The sequence below is a fragment of the Ornithorhynchus anatinus genome, chromosome 4 (genome assembly GCF_004115215.2).
Source record: "Ornithorhynchus anatinus isolate Pmale09 chromosome 4, mOrnAna1.pri.v4, whole genome shotgun sequence".
Lineage (NCBI taxonomy): Eukaryota > Metazoa > Chordata > Mammalia > Monotremata > Ornithorhynchidae > Ornithorhynchus > Ornithorhynchus anatinus.
The window spans coordinates 134,419,122-134,434,936 of NC_041731.1; the positions used below are offsets into that span (position 1 = coordinate 134,419,122).

The 15,815-nt window shown below is 55.0% G+C and overlaps 1 protein-coding gene across 4 annotated transcripts in view; it reads right to left on the reverse strand.

Moving 5' to 3' along the window:
• Nucleotides 1-15,815, reverse strand: part of FAM193A (family with sequence similarity 193 member A) — a 178,073-nt gene that overhangs the window by 38,046 nt on the left and 124,212 nt on the right. For 3 of the 4 annotated variants that reach the window (XM_039911955.1, XM_029062573.1, XM_029062570.2), the window contains 3 exons: nucleotides 13,372-13,528; nucleotides 10,198-10,377; nucleotides 7,602-7,853 (listed from right to left, as the gene is read on the reverse strand). In XM_039911955.1, the coding sequence (XP_039767889.1) occupies nucleotides 7,602-7,853; nucleotides 10,198-10,377; nucleotides 13,372-13,528 (589 nt within the window). The remainder of the gene's footprint in view (nucleotides 1-7,601; nucleotides 7,854-10,197; nucleotides 10,378-13,371; nucleotides 13,529-15,815) is intronic. The other variant, XM_039911954.1, reaches the window with a different exon arrangement.

The following is a 15,815-nucleotide window of genomic DNA, read 5'->3' on the forward strand; positions in this document are numbered from 1 at the left end:
ATTAAATGCCACCCTTATTGTTCATTCATTCAATCGTATTTATTGAGCGCTTACTATGTGCAGAGCACCGTACTAAGCGATTGGAACGGACAATTGGGCAATAGAGACAATCCCCGCCCAACAACGGGCGTGATCTTCATTCCAAGGAGAAAACAGCTTAGTCCTGTGGAAAGGCTATAAGCCTGGGAGCCTGAGGACCTGGGTTCTAACCCTGCCTCTGCTACTTGTCCGCTCTGGGACCTTGGGCAAACCACTTCACTCCCTCTCAGTTCTGTTAAATGTGAGAAACTGTGAGCCCAGTGTGGGACAGGGACTGTGTCCAACCTGGTTATCTCGAACCTACCCCAGCGTGCAGTACAGTGCCTGGCACGTAGCAAGCCCGTAACAAACCCCCGATTAGACTGTGAGCCCGTCACTGGGCAGGGATCGTCTCTATCTCTTGCCGAACTGTCCATTCCAAGCGCTTTGTACAGTGCTCTGCGCATAGTAAGCGCTCAATAAATACTACTGAAGGAATGAATGAAATAAAAAGTTATGCGGCGAGTGCTCAGTAAATACCACTGATTCATTGACAGAGTTTTGAGATGCCTTCAGGTGCTTCCAGAACAGTTAGTACTATAAAGGAAGATGTGGTTTCTTAAAAAATGGAACACAGCATACACTCTTTCATAACAGCTCTAAGTTAGTAGTATATTAAGGGAAAAGAAGCAAAGGGCATGATTTGAAAAGTAATTCTGAAGTGTTCCACCTGGAATCAATAATCTGGAGGGCAAGTTTATACTGAAGTCTCTCAAATATATTTTCACGTACAGTGCCTTCTAAGTCTCTAATTCCTGTTAAAAATTTTGGCGTTATCCTCATCTCAACTCTCTCATTCGACCCACCGATTCAATCTGTCACCAAATCCTGTCGGTTCAACCTTCACAACATCGCTAGAATCCACCCTTTCCTCTCCATCCACACGTCTACCACTTTAATCCAAGCACTTTTCCTATCAGAGAAGCAACGTGGCTCGGTGGAAAGAGCCCGCGCTTGGGGGTCAGAAGCTATGGGATCTAATCCCGCCTCCGCCACTTATGAGCTGTGTGACCTTGGCCAAGTCACTTCACTGTGCCTCAGTGACCTCATCTGTAAAATGGGGACGAAGACCGTGAGCCCCCTATGGGACAACCTGATTACCTTGTATCCCCCTCAGTGCTTAGAACAGTGCTTGGCACATAGTAAGCACTTAACAAATGGCATCATCATCATTATTATTATTATTATTATCCCGTCACGACTACCGCATCGGCCTCCTCGCCGACCTCCCTGCCTCCTCTCTCTCCCCATTTCGGTCCACTGTTCGCTCCGCCGCCCAGATCACTTTTCTACAAAACCGTTCAGTTCACCTTTCCCCATTCTTCCAGAGGCGCCACCCACCTCAGAATCAAGGAGAAATTCCTTACTGAAGTGATCACCTTGCCCGCTCCTACCTTACCCTCGCTGATTTCCTGCTATAACCCAGCACGCTCACTTCGCTCCTCCGACACCATCCTACTCACTGAGCCTCGATCTCGCCTCCGACCCCTTGCCCACGTCCTGCCCCTGGCCTGGAACACCCTCCCGCTCCGAATACGCCAGCCTACCGCTCTCCCCACCTTCGAAGCCTTATAAAAATCCCATCTCCTTCAAGAGAACTTCCCCGACTAAACCCTCGTTTCCCCTAATCCCTCTCCCGTCTGCGTCGCCCACGCACTTCGATCCGTCCCCTTTGAGCAGCTGACGTTCTCCTCGGCCCCACGCTACCTACACGTCGGTAATTCATTTTAATGTCTGCCTCCCTCTCCAGACTGAAAGCTCCTCGTGGGCAAGGAACGGGTCTCTCGGCTGCATCATACTCTCCCAAGCACTCACTACGGTGCTCTGCCCACAGTAAACGCTCAAAGAGAGATTCGTCGACGCTTATCTACTACTTCGTTAAAATACACTAATGTTAAAATTCTGAGTTTCCCTCAGGAAAAGAAACCTGCTGAAAAAGGCATCCATTTCCCTTTTTCGACAAATAAATTATTCACCTCAGTCACCTCGGGGTTCGATCTTTTTTTTACGATCGAAAATTCGATTTTAACTGCATTAAATTAGATTTGTTTTAATTCGATCCCCCGTTCTTTCGCCTCCATATCTCACGGACAATTACCCAAACTCAAAATTATAAAAGACATATAAAGAAAAGCTGGCAACAGACTCTCTCCAAAAAAAAAAAAGTCACCCAGACGGACATACATGGGAAGACAAGATTGAGAAATTAGCTTCCTTGGCATTTGCTGAAGATTGACGGCGCTGGGGTGTTTTTTTTTGTTTGTCGGTTGGTTTTTTTGGCTCCTCACAGATGGAGGAAGAAAGCTCCACCGGGGAGAGGATCTGCCGTGCCAAACTCCTCCTCTGGTTGCCCAAGCTCAAACCTGAGGGTCACTGATGGGAGGTCCCTCGAGGGGACCGACCGCTAAGTCCGATTGGGAAAAACAACGGGGGGGGCCTCTCAGGGAACCCGATAAAATTACGGTTTGGGAGGTCTCCCTCCCCTGAACTGTAGTTAGCCACAGATGAGCAGATTTGCAAGCAGAGAGGTGGTGAAATTCTAGACCCATAAAGAGCTCCTGAGTGGCCCTTGAAGGCAGCGCGTTAAAAAAAAATATATACAGGAAGTCAAAAGTTGGGAATGATTGCATTCAGAGAAGCAGCGTGGCTCAGTGGAAAGAGCCCGGGCTTGGGAGTCAGAGGTCACGGGTTCGAATTCCGGCTCTGCCACTTGGCAGCTGGGTGACCGTGGGCGATCACTTCACTTCTCTGGGCCTCAGTTCCCTCATCTGGAAAATGAGGATTAGGACCGTGAGCCCCATGTGGGACAGACATTGTGTCCAACCCGCTGAGCTTGGATTTACCCTAGCACTTTTTACAGTGCGAGGAGCATAATAAATGCTTAACAAATACCATCAATTAACTAACGAACACCATTAAGAAAAAAAAATCACTGCATCTACCACTAAGGGAAGCAGTATGGCTCAGTGGAAAGAGCCCAGGCTTGGGAGTTAGAGGCGATGAATTCGAATCCTGGCCCCGCCACCTGTTAGCTGTGTGACTGTGGGCAAGTCACTTCACTTGTCTGGGCCTCAGTGACCTCATTTGTAAAATGGGGATGAAGACCGTCAGATCCACCTGGGACATCCTGATCACCTTCTATCCTCCCCAGAGCTTAGAACAGTGCTCTGCATATAGTAAGCGCTTAAAAAATACCAACATCATTAATATTATTATGATGTCTGTCTCCACCCCTCTAGACCGTAAGCTCGTTGTGGGCAGGGAATGTGTTCGTTTACTGTTGTATTGCACTCTCCCAAGTGTTTAGTACAGTGCTCTCCACAGAGTAAGCACTCAACAAATACGACCGACTGACTGAATGAGAGGCCACGGGCAGGTCACAGAGGATCCGGGCCTCGGTTTCCTCAGATGGAGAGTGAGGATTCCATATCCGTTCTTCCTCCTAATGGGGACCGTTAGGCTCATGTGAGACGGACTGTGTCTGACCTGATTATTTTGAATGTACCCCAGTGCTTGGCACAGAGTAAGTGCTTAATCCCATAACGGTGACTATTATCACCATTATTAACAGTATCGGCCAGATAGCAGAGAAGCAGCGTGGCTCAGTGGAAAGAGCCCGGGCTTGGGAGTCGGGGATCGCGGGTCCTAATCCCGGCTCCGCCGCTTGCCAGCTGTGTGACTCTGAGCAAGTCACTTCACTTCTCTGTGCCTCAGTGACCCCATCTGTAAAATGGGGATGAAGACTGGGAGCCCCACCTGGGACAACCTGAGCACCTTGTATCCCACCCCCAGCGCTTAGAACAGTGCTTTGCACATAGTAAGTGCTTAACAAATACCGCCATTATTATTATTATTCTTATTATATTGTGCAACATTTCATCCAAATACCTTCCTATGAGGACGAGGTTCACACACTGACGAATCCCTGCTCAGCGGATGCTTAGGAATCGAAAATTTGCGAACACTCGGTTTGCCCCTTCACACATCCCTGGGGGGTCGCTCTAGGTTTGAACCCAGGCCCGGAGACCGTTGGCCGAGAAAAAAAACGATACCACGGTAGCGGGGGGGGGGGGGGGGGGTGAACGATCGATTCTCTCAATTGAATCGTCTTCTGCTGAAGAGCGAGTGGAGGAGTATGACTCGGAAAGCACTGGGACGCTGAGGACCTGGGTTCTAATCCTGACTCTGACCCTGGGCAAGCCACCTAGCTGCTCTGTGCCTCAGTTTCCCCTTCGGTCAAATGGGCACTCGATCCCGTTCGCCCTCCTACTGAGATCGTGAACTTGGCGTGGGACACGGACTGTGGGTCTGACCCGACCGCCTGGGATTTACTCCGGTGCTCAGGACGATACCTGGCACGTATTAAGGGCTTTAATACCGTAACAGAAATGATTATTATGATTCCTCTCACTAATCAGAGCAGAGATTGTATTGACTGGGCTACTGACATCGTGCGCGCCCCAAATGGCCAGTTTTAGTGATCGCCCTCGCCAGCGGAACGAATACCCACTCGGCTCATCGTGGGCAGGGAACGCGTCCGGTTTCTGTTGCGGGGTCCGCTCCCAAGAGCTCAGTACAGTGCTCTGCACGCAGTAAACGCTCAGGAATGACGACTGAATGAATGAACGCTGTGCCGTCATCACAGATCACAGGACAGAGACCCCCCCACGCAGACGTTAGGAAACGATTTTAGTCTCCTTGAAATCCCAATCAACTGCCCGGCTCGGAAAAATCACTCGGGCCACGGCTCTGTTATCGATTCATCCGGCTCCTTCCCCGCTGCTGTCCGACACGGTCGGGTTCCCCCGCGGCTCCCTCATCTCCCCATCACCGCCCTACCGATCCTTTCCGAACTCTTCGATTGAGTTTTCTACATCCGCTGCCTCGACTTCTTCCCCTTCAGGTCCCTCCGATCCGGCTTCCGCCCTTTTCACTCACTGCACGGACACCGCCCTCTCCGAGGTGGCCGCCGACCCCCTTCTCGCCAGATGTGACGGCCTCAACTCCACCCTATTCTTCCCGGATCTCCCGGCTGCCTTCGACACCGCCGACCGGCCCCGTCTCCTGGAAACGATATCCAACCTCGGCTTCGCTAACACTTTCCCTTCCTGGTTCTCCTCCCGTCTCTCTGGCCGCTCATCGCAGCCTCTTCGGGGATTCCTCCCGTGCCTCCCAACCTCTCACGGTGAGGAACGGTGCTCGGTCCCCACCGTGTTCCCTCCGTATACCCACTTCTCTGGGGACCTCCCTCGCCCCCACGGTTTCGACCCACATCTCTAGCCCCAACCTGTCTCCTCCGCAGTCTCCCATTTCCTCCCAGCTTCGGGACATCTCTACTTGGATGTCCCGCCGACAACCTCACACTTTACAGGTCCAATATGGAACGGGTGTCCCGCCGACCCCTCACGCTTTGGAACTCTGCACCTTCCCTCCCAAACTCTGTCCTTCCCCAGACTTTCCCGCCTCTGTAGACGGCACCACCCTCCGCCCTGATTCACAAGCCCGTACCTTCGGCAGGCTAACCTCTCCCGTTCGACCGGCGCGTTCCATCTGCCACCCGATCCTGTCGGCTCTACCTTCACGACTTTCGCTAGATCCGCCCTTCCTTCTCCACCCGAACGGCTGCCGGGTTCGTACAGGCAGTTACTCTATCCCTCTCGACTGCTCTGGGGGAAGCAGCGTGGCTCAGTGGAAAGAGCCCGGGCTTGGGAGTCAGAGGTCACGGGTTCGAATCCCCGCTCTGCCACTCGTCAGCTGGGTGACCGTGGGCGAGTCGCTTCACTTCTCTGGGCCTCAGTTCCCTCATCTGTCAAATGGGGATGAAGGCTGTGAGCCTCACGTGGGACGACCTGATGACCCTGGATCTCCCCCAGCGCTCAGAACAGTGCTCTGCACGTAGTAAGCGCTTAACAAATACCAACATTATTACTGTTACTCTATCAGGCTCCTTGCTGACTTCTCTGCTTCCTGTGCCTCCACCACACGTCACTCCGCTGCCCAGACCATTTTCTAAAAAAAAAAAAAGTTCAGTCCACACGCACTTCTACATCAGATAGAACCTCTTTACCATCGACTTCAAGGCAGTCCATCAGCTTTCCCCTTCCTACCTTATCTCACTGATATCCCACCCGGATCCGGCACGCTCACTCCGCTCCTCCAACGCCAACCTCCTACTTAAAGCTACTTAAGCCCTATTTATTTTGTTAATGAGATGTACATCACCTTGATTCTCTTTATTTGCTATTGGTTTAACGAGATGTTCCTCCCCTCGATTCTATCTATTGCCACTGTTCCTGTCTGTCCGTCTCCCCCGATTCGACCGTGAGCCCGTCAGAGGGCGGGGACTGTCTCTGTTACCGATTTGTCCATTCCAAGCGCTTAGTACAGTGCTCTGCACATAGTAAGCGCCCGATAAGTACTACTGAATGGATGAACGAACCTCCTCACTGTACCGCAAGCTCTTCTAGCCCGCTGCCGACCCCCTGCCCCCACCCACCCTCTTCCTTCATATTCGAACAGACCACCGCTCTCGCCATCTTCAAAATCCTTCGCAAATAAGATCTCGCCCAAGAGGCCCCCCCGACGACGTCCTCATCTCCCCTGGTCACCCCTCCTTCTACCCGGCCTACGCGCTTGGGTCCCTTCCCCTTAAACACTTTGATATTCTCCCCACCCCATTTACGGACATATCCTTCTACCCTGCCATTTGCCCTCTCCATAATTTAATGTCCACCTTGCCCTCTCGACTAAGTTCCCTGTGGGCAGGGATATCGTGTCTACCCACTCTACAGCACTGTGAGAAGCAGCGTGGCTTGGGGGAAAGAGCCCGGGCTTGGGAGTCAGTGGTCGTGGGTTCTAATCCCGGCTCTGCCACTTGTGTCACTTCTCTGTGCCTCAGTTACCTCATCTGTAAAATGGGGATTAAGAGCGTGAGCCCCACGTGGGACAACCCGATCACCTCCTATCTCCCCCAGTGCTCGGAACGGTGCTTGGCGCATAGTAGGCGCTTAACAAATACCGTCACCGTCGTATTACTATTACTCTCCCAAGCACTCTGCCAAGAGGAACTGCTCAAATATCACCGACATACCCCACGCCCCCATTCTCTTATGATAGCATGGAGGGAAACTCTCCCGTGAAAAAACCCGGCACACTGGTGAAGACGGGGACGGTGGCGGGAAGCTCACGCCTTGAGAAAATCCTAGGGGACGGAAGCACTGTCGCAAAAAAGGCCAAACGCCTTCCTGACTCGCCCCACCACTGAACGATCCCGGCCCGCAAAACCGCGAGGCGTAGCTGTTCGTGAATGAGTTAATCACCCGGGGGCCCACGCTTTCTCTTCGCCACCGGGGAGGTGGGTTTCGGGTTTTCCCCGAGCGGAGAGGATGTACCGGGGGGCTGAGCCGAGGGGCGATCTCCTTCCCCGCCCTCCGGCTTTCCCGTCTGCCCGCGGGAGGCGCGGTCCTCGTTTCCGCTTTCCCGGAGAGAACCGCGACGCTCGAACCTTTCCTGGGCTGACTTACCTTACTGTGTGCAAAAGGGGAGGCGGTATACAAAGTGGGGTGGATGAGAGGACGAGGCAAGTGAGGCATAGTATTCAAAGGTAAATGTCCGTGGATGTGGGGATAGAGGTGAAGGGCAGGATGTGCAGGCTTTTCTGGGCTCATGAACTGGTGGCCAGCGGGAAGACGTCCGGCTGCGAGGGCCGAGGCGGGCAGACCTGAAGTCTCCTGCTTACAGACATGGCACTCGCAAGTATTGAGACCCGGGTCAGCCTACAAACGAAAGAGAAGTGACCGCTTACTGGGCACAACCGGGAATCAAGCATCTTTACCATTTCAGCAGACAGATATCGGGGTCTCCAAGTTCCTCGACGAGCAGGGGCAGGAATGGGCGGGCGGGGGCGGGGGAAACTCAGAAAGCCGCCGGGGAGGAGGATAAAAGGCCGAGGGCAGAGGAGGAGTCAAAATCGGTGAGGCCTCCCGCTTGGGACCGTGCTCGGCTCGAGTCCGAGGGCACTTCGGAAGCGGAATCCCGCTTCGGTTTCCCAAGGGGGAGCAAAATCTCCAGCTCGAAGTCAGGCTCCCCGTCTCTTCTGGGACTCACCGATGCCAACACCAAAATGCGTGACACATCCGTTGACCGGGAGGCTGCCTTCTGAACGAAAGAAATCAGGGCAGACCAAAAAAGGAGGTTTTCTCTGACGGCAAAGAGGAGGAGAAACTGAGGCAGGGAGAGGCAGTGACCTTCTCAAACAGAAGAACCAGGGGGAGTTCAATCGGGACCTCTTCCGCTCACGCCCGACAACGGGACAACGGCCCACCCACAAAACGCGCAGCTCCTCCCCGATTCTTTTCTCGTCGGACAACAGACACCCGGAGGGAGTCGGCCGGCCGCCTCCTCGGCATCGTTCGTTCCTTACATCGAATCCGGGCCGAGGCCGTCAACGGAGACGACGTGGAAGGCGTCCGAATCGCCCCCCGCGACATGCACACATCTCAACGCTTCCTCCTCCTCCCCCGCAAACCGTGGGGAGGCCTTCCTCGTAGCCTGATTCCTCCCCAAGGGAATCAGCCGGCCTGGGCTGTCTGCTGGGGGCTCGATGCAAGAATTGGCGGGGGGATGGGTCACCGTCTTGGAAGAACCCAAATCTGGTTCACTTACGGAAAAAGGACCGAAAAACATCTGAACGATCCCTGACCGAGGTCGACACCTATGCTTCATCTCAGCCGGGACCTGCCCGCCATCTGCGGGGGAGGCTGTTATTTTCAACAGGGAAGAAAGATCTCCCAGATGAAAAGTCTCCCTCCCCCACCTCCCCAGACGAAGTATTCCGCACCGTGGGGATGAAAGCCACTGCCGGGCTGCTCTTGCCTTTCATTAACTCGTTTTCAGACCCATTTATGAACACCGCTTTATTAGCCGCACCACAGCCTTGAGGAAAGTCCAGTACCGAGTCAAGCCTTTAGTACGGTGAACGCACACGGTAGGCGTTCAATAAATACAACGGATTGACCGAAGTCGGGTGACCAGAGGGATGATTGCTGAGTCCACCCCTAAATTTGCTTGTATCCACCCCAGCGCTTCGTACAGTGCCTGGCACGTAGTAAGCGCTTAACAGACACCACAATTACTATTATTATTTTGCAGAAGGTGGGAAAGAGGGAGAGGTGACTAAGCGACTCGGCTGTGACTGGGCTGCCTGTGGAGAACCGGGAACGGGATCGGGAATCCCGGTTTGGTCCATGGGTCCAGCCGCAAAAACAAGCTCCCCTCAGTGACGACGACCTACGCCAAAGCCCTCCCCGATTAAATGAGCCAGGAAAATTACATCTGGAGGACAACAAAACGTCAAAAGGGACTTAACAGCGCTCAAGCCTGAATGAGATCATCACACAGTCACGAAGACGAATGTCTGACGTCAAAACCAGGCACTCTCTCTTCCGAGCAACCGAAGGATGCAAGAAGAGAAGCGGCGGGGCCTCGTGGAGAGAGCACAGGCCTGGGAATCACAAAGAAATGGGTTCTAGTCCCCACTCCGCCACTTGTCTGCTGTGTGGACCGTGGGCAAGCCACTTCACTTCTCTGGGCTTCGGTCCCTCATCTGTAAAATGGGGGTCAAGACCGCGAGCCCCACGTGGGACGTGCATTATGCCCAACCTGACCAGCCGGTACCTACTCCAGAGCTTACCGCGGTGCCTGGCAGGTTGTAGGCTCTCAAAAAATACCTTAAGATAAAAATCAGGGATGGACCTCCAGTTCATAAAAGACAAAATCGATCGTCTTCCTTTTCTAGTTAAAACCGGACGGAAAGGTTCGACGGTTTTTCTTCTCCCTCCAAAAGGGAGTTGGCGAAGCGGGGGGGGACCCCCCCGCCCGCTCCCTCCGCAGGCAGGAGCCGCTGCCCAACTGAGGTCTTCGGTCTCAGCTCCCTGACCCCGGGCACCAGATGAAGACTGGAGATACCCCGTGGGGCAGGAACTGCGTCCCACCTGATCTGCTTGAAAGCACCCCGGCCTGGCACAGAGTAAGCGCTTACCAAATACCACAGTCATCATCACCGCGAGATCACGTCAGTAACGGGAAGCCGGAGCCCGGGCGGGCAGAGAGGGCACGTACCTGTTGGGTGGGGTAAGCCGGGGGCGGACTGTCCGTTTTGGCTTCCTCTTTCCTCGGGGCCCTTTTCCCTAGCGCTAGATCCTCTTTTTGGGTTCCCGGTGGTTCCCCGCTGCTCTCGCCATCCGCTTCTTCATCATCCGCCTCGGAAGAACTACTGCTAGTGCTGCTTACCTGTGGGGACTTGGGACGCAAAAAACAAAACACAAACCGCAAATCCATTATCCCTTTCAAGATCAAAGGTCGTAAAGGCCAAGCGCCCCGTACCGCGCTTCGCACACCGTAAGCGCTCAATAAATACGACCGACTGGATGAAAGATCACCGGGTCAAGCTCGCCCGCTCCTACCTGACCGCGCTCCTCTGACGACGACGGTATTTGTTAAGCGCTCTCTATGTGCCAGGCACCGTTCTAAGCGCCGGGGGAGATTCTAAGTCATCGGGTTGTCCCACGTGGGGCTCACGGTCTTAATCCCCATTTTACAGATGAGGGAACTGAGGCCCAGAGAAGGGAAGCGAGTTGTCCAAAGTCACACAGCCGACAGGTGGCGGAGCCGGGTTTGGGACCCACGACCTCTGACTCCCAAGCCCGGGCTCTTTCCACCGAGCTGCCTCCTCTCCCACTTCAGCCCTGCCCGCCCTCTCGGCTCCTCTACCACCGACCTGCTCGCCGGGGCCGTGGACTTGTCTGGATGTCTGTCTCCCCGCTTCTAGACTGTGAGCCCGTTGTGGGCAGGGACTGTCTCCATCTGCTGCTGAACGGTACTTCCCAAGCGCTTAGTACAGTGAGTGCCTATCGACCTCCGCACGAAACACAAACTTCTCACTCTGGGCTTCGAGGCTCTCCGTCCCCTCGCCCCCTCCTACCTCTCCTCCCTCCTCTCTTTCCCCCGCCCGCCCCGCCCGCCCCGCTCCTCCGCCGCCCGCCTCCTCGCCGTCCCCCGTCCTCGCCCGGCCCGCCGTCGACCCCCGGGCCGCGTCCCCCGGCGGTCCCGGAAGGCCCTCGCTCCTCGCCTCCGCCGGACTCGCTCCCTTTCCCTCTTGGAAGCCCTCCCGAGAGCTCACCTCCTCCGAGAGGCCTTCCCACGCTGAACTTCCCCTTTTCCCTCTGCTCCCTCTCTGACCTCCCCCTCACCTCTCCTCAGCTAAGCCTTTCCCCCACCTTTCCTTCTGCTCCTCCCCCTCTCCCTTCCCCTCCCCTCAGCACTGTGCTCGTCCGCTCATATGTATATATCTTTATCACCCTGTTTATTTTGTTAATGAGATGTCCGTCCCCTCGATTCTATTTATCGCTATTGTTTTTGTCCGTCCGTCTCCCCCGACTGGAACGTGAGCCCGTCGATGGGCAGGGACCGTCTCTGTCTGTTGCCGAATTGTCCATTCCAATGCTCAGTCCAGTGCTCTGCACATAGTAAGCGCTCGATAAATACTACTGAATGAATGAATGGTGTGCACGGAGTAAGCGCTCAATAAATACAATAGAACGAATGAATCTCGTCTCTCTCGCCACCCATCCCTTGCTCACGTCCTCCCCCTGGCCTGAAAGGCCCACCCCGCTCCTCTCCGACCGACCACCCCTCTTCCCGCTAACCCTCCTGAAAGCACGTCTCCTCCGAGAAGCCTTCCCCGACTAACCTCTCCTTTCCCCATCCACCTACCCTCTCCCTTCTGCATCTGTATTAGAGAAGCCGCGGGGCTCAGCGGAAAGAGCCCGGGCTCGGGAGCCGGAGGTCACGGGTTCGGATCCCGGCCCTGCCAACTGTCAGCCGTGTGACCGTGGGCGAGTCACTTCACTTCTCTGGGGCTCAGTTCCCTCATCTGTAAAATGGGGATTAAGACTGTGAGCCTCACGTGGGACAAACTGATGACCCTGTATCTCCCCCAGCGCTAGACTGTGAGCCTCGGGTGGGACAACCCGATTGCCCTGTATCTACCCCAGAGCTTAGAACAGTGCTCTGCACATAATAATAATGTTGGTATTTAAGCGCTTACTATATGTACATTATTATTATTATAATCACCTGTGCCCTGGAACCGTACCCCTAAGCATTCTGATCCTCACCCCCCGACCTCCCAGCCCTTCTGTTCCGTCCCTTCCCCGAGCCGAAATTTACTTCGACGTCTGTCTCGCCCACTGGACTGAAAACTCTGGACAGGGCAGGGATCGCGTCTAGAAGTGACAGCATTTATTCAGCGCTGACTGGGCGGAGAACACTGTATTCATTCATTCATTCATTCAATAGTATTTGAGCGCTTACTATGTGCAGAGCACTGGACTAAGCGCTCGGAACGGACAGATCGGTAACAGATAGGGACGGTCCCCGCCCTCTGACGGGCTCACGGTCTGATCGGGGGACACGGATGGACGAGGACGATGGCGATGGACAGAATCGAGGGGAAGAACGTCTCATTAAAACGATAGCAAATAAATAGAATCGGGGCGATGTACATCTCATTACCAAAATAAATAGGGTGATGAAAATATATACGGTCGAGCGGACGAGTACGGTGCCGAGGGGATGGGACGGGAGAGGGGGACGAGCGGAGGGAGAAGGGGGAAAAGACGGTTTAACTGCGGAGAGGTGGGGGGGGGGGTAGAGGGAGCAGAGGGAAAAGGGGAGCTCAGTGTGGGAAGGCCTCTCGGAGGAGGTGAGCTCTCAGTAGGGTTTCGAAGAGGGGAAGAGAATTCGTTTGGCGGAGGCGAGGAGGGAGGGCGTTCCGGGACCGTGTGAGGACTTAGGCCGGGGGTCGACGGCGGGACGGGCGAGGACGGGGGACGGCGAGGAGGCGGGCGGCGGAGGAGCGGGGCGTGCGGGGCGGGCGGGAGAAAGAGGGAAGGGAGGAGAGGTAGGAAGGGGCGAGGCGATGGACAGCCTTGAAGCCTAGAGTGAGGAGTTTTTGTTTGGTGCAGAGGTTGACAGGCACTGTACTGGACGCTCACACCGACTGACCGGAAAAAGAAGGCGGGTGAGAGTCGGGGCCGAGCCCTGTCCCTCGAGCGGCTCACTGACGACCCGACTGCGTTGCGCTCGGCCGGGGCTCAGTACGGAGCCCCGCACACGGTAAGGGTTCACCGGACACCGTCGACCCGTCGACTGTCAGAGAACCGGGCCAATTCCCCTGGAACGCGACCATCTCATTTCATTACATCCGGAGCACAGAAAAAGGGAAGGGAGTACCTCATCTTTCAGTGCCATGTTTTCACCTCCACCATTTAATTCGCTGTGGATTCCGTTCATATTGGCCACGACCTCCGCGTCGTCGTAGTTGTTCAAGGGGTAGATGTCAGCAAATTTGGCGGACAGCGGCGCCACGTCCTCGTCGTCGTCGCTCCCGCTGGGGATAAGCAAGCACAGGCGAGCGGACCGTTGGGGCTGGGTTGGCGTGGGAAGCGGAGCGCTTTCAAAAATAAGCCAGGAAGGCGCCCGCTGGGAAATCGGCGGAACGACCCGGACGAGTGCGAGGGGCCGGGACAATCGGAGCAGAGGAGGGACTCGATCTTTAAAAAAAAAAAAAAAAAGATCGGGGAACAGGCCCCGACTAGCGAGACGGGGGTGAAGCGCCGGCCACCCCCTGAATTGGCGTCGTCCGGTTAGACCGGACCCGGAAAATGTCCTTGAGCACCGATATTTAGATTTCCTGATGAAAGCGCCAGTCGGAGCCACTTCAACTGCAAGAGCCATCGAGACTTTCCAATGACGATATCACCATTATTACGATATTGGTTAAGCGCTTCCCATGTGCCAAGCACCGTTCTGAACACTGGGATAGACAGAAGCTAATCACGTTGGATACGGTCCCTGTCCCACTTGGGGCTCACCGTCTCAATCCCCATTCTACGGATGTGGGAAGTGAGGCCCGGAGAAGCGACCTGCCCAAGGCCGCCCAGCGGACGGTGGCGGAGCCAGGATTAGAACCCATGACCTGCTGTCTCCCAGGCCCCTGCTCTATCCACCAGGCCACGACTGGGCCGTGTATCGTCTGATGGGTGCCGACCGCCCTGGCTGGTCTGAAGAAGACGGGTCTGGAAATGGACCTCCTAGCGTGGAAAGAGCAGAGGCTCGGGAGTCAGAAGTCATGGGTTCGAATCCCGGCTCCGCCACTTGTCAGCTGGGTGACTGTGGGCGAGTCACTTAACTACTCTGGGCCTCGGTGACCTCATCTGTAAAATGGGGACTAAGACCGTGAGCTTCACATGGGACAACCTGATGACCCTGTATCTCCCCCAGCGCTTACAACAGTGCTCTGCGAGCATAGTAAGCGCTTAACAAATACCAACGTTATTATTATTATTACCACTATGGAACAACTGGCTCAACGGGGTCGGGAGGGGCTCAGCTCGCGTCTGGAGGCCGATCTCTTGACCGCTTCCTAAAACCCAACTCAGTTTGGCTGACCAGTAGGCCGCTTGACACCTGAGGGAAGGGAAGTTGTAAAATCTCCCTTATGGCCTGGGCCGAACACAATCCTGATCTTGAAAAATCAGACTGAAGAGCCAAATGTGCAACGCAGGCAGGGAAAGCACGTACGATGCTTAACCGGTCAATCCGCAACCCATCTCTGCAGAAGATCGTCCCTGCCGCCACGGGCAGAGGCGGCGTCGCCTAGTGGACAGAGCCCGGACCTGGAAGTCAGAAGGACCCGAATCCTAATCCCGGCTCTTCCGCGTGTCTGCCGTGAGACCTTGGGTGAGTCTCTTCCGCTTCCTCTGTGCCTCAGTTACCTCATCTGTGAAATGGGGATGAAGACCGTGAGCCCCAGGGGGGCCAGAGACTGAATGGCTCGTACCGACCCCCGCGCTCAGCGCGGTTTCTGGCTCTCATCCGATACCGTATTTTAAAAAAACCACACTTTCCCTAAAGAACTGATGATGCTAAAGGTGACCAGGTGATGTCTGGGTGGAAGGGTGGGGAGGAGCGTAGGTGGAACCACCACCAAAACCAAACGATAAGCGAATAGATAAAAAAGAATAGTTTCCAAAAGGGCAGAACCCTCTGCAGGGACGACGAGGCTCGCTCCGACCAATAGCTGGCCGGCGGTAGGCAAGGTCTCCGAGGTGCCTTAAAATCCAAGTAGAGAGGCCCGTTTCCCCAGGTCGGCGTGGCCCGGCGGTCAGAAGGACCTGGGTTCTCATCCCCGCAGAGGAGCAGCGTGGCTCGGTGGAAAGAGCCTGGGCTTCGGAGTCAGAGGTCATGGGTTCGAATCCCGGCCCCCGCCACCTGTCAGCTGGGGGACCGTGGGCCAGTCACTTCACTTCCCTGGGCCTCAGTTCCCTCATCTGGAAAACGGGGATGAAGACTGGGAGCCTCACGTGGGACCACCTCAGGACCCCGTATCTCCCCCAGCGCCTGGAACAGCGCTCCGCACACAGTAAGCGCTTAACAGACACCAACATTATTATTATTATCTCTGCTCGCCATTGGTCTTCTGGGTGACCTTGGGCCAGTGGCTTCCCCTTCTCTGTACCCGTTACCTCATCTGTAAAATGAGGATTCAACCCGTGAGCCCCACGTGGGACAGGGACTGTGTTCCAAACTGTTTAGCTTCTATCCACCGCCGTGCTTAGTACGGTGCTGACACACAGTAAACGCTTACCAAAGACCACTAGTATCTTTAGTGATAT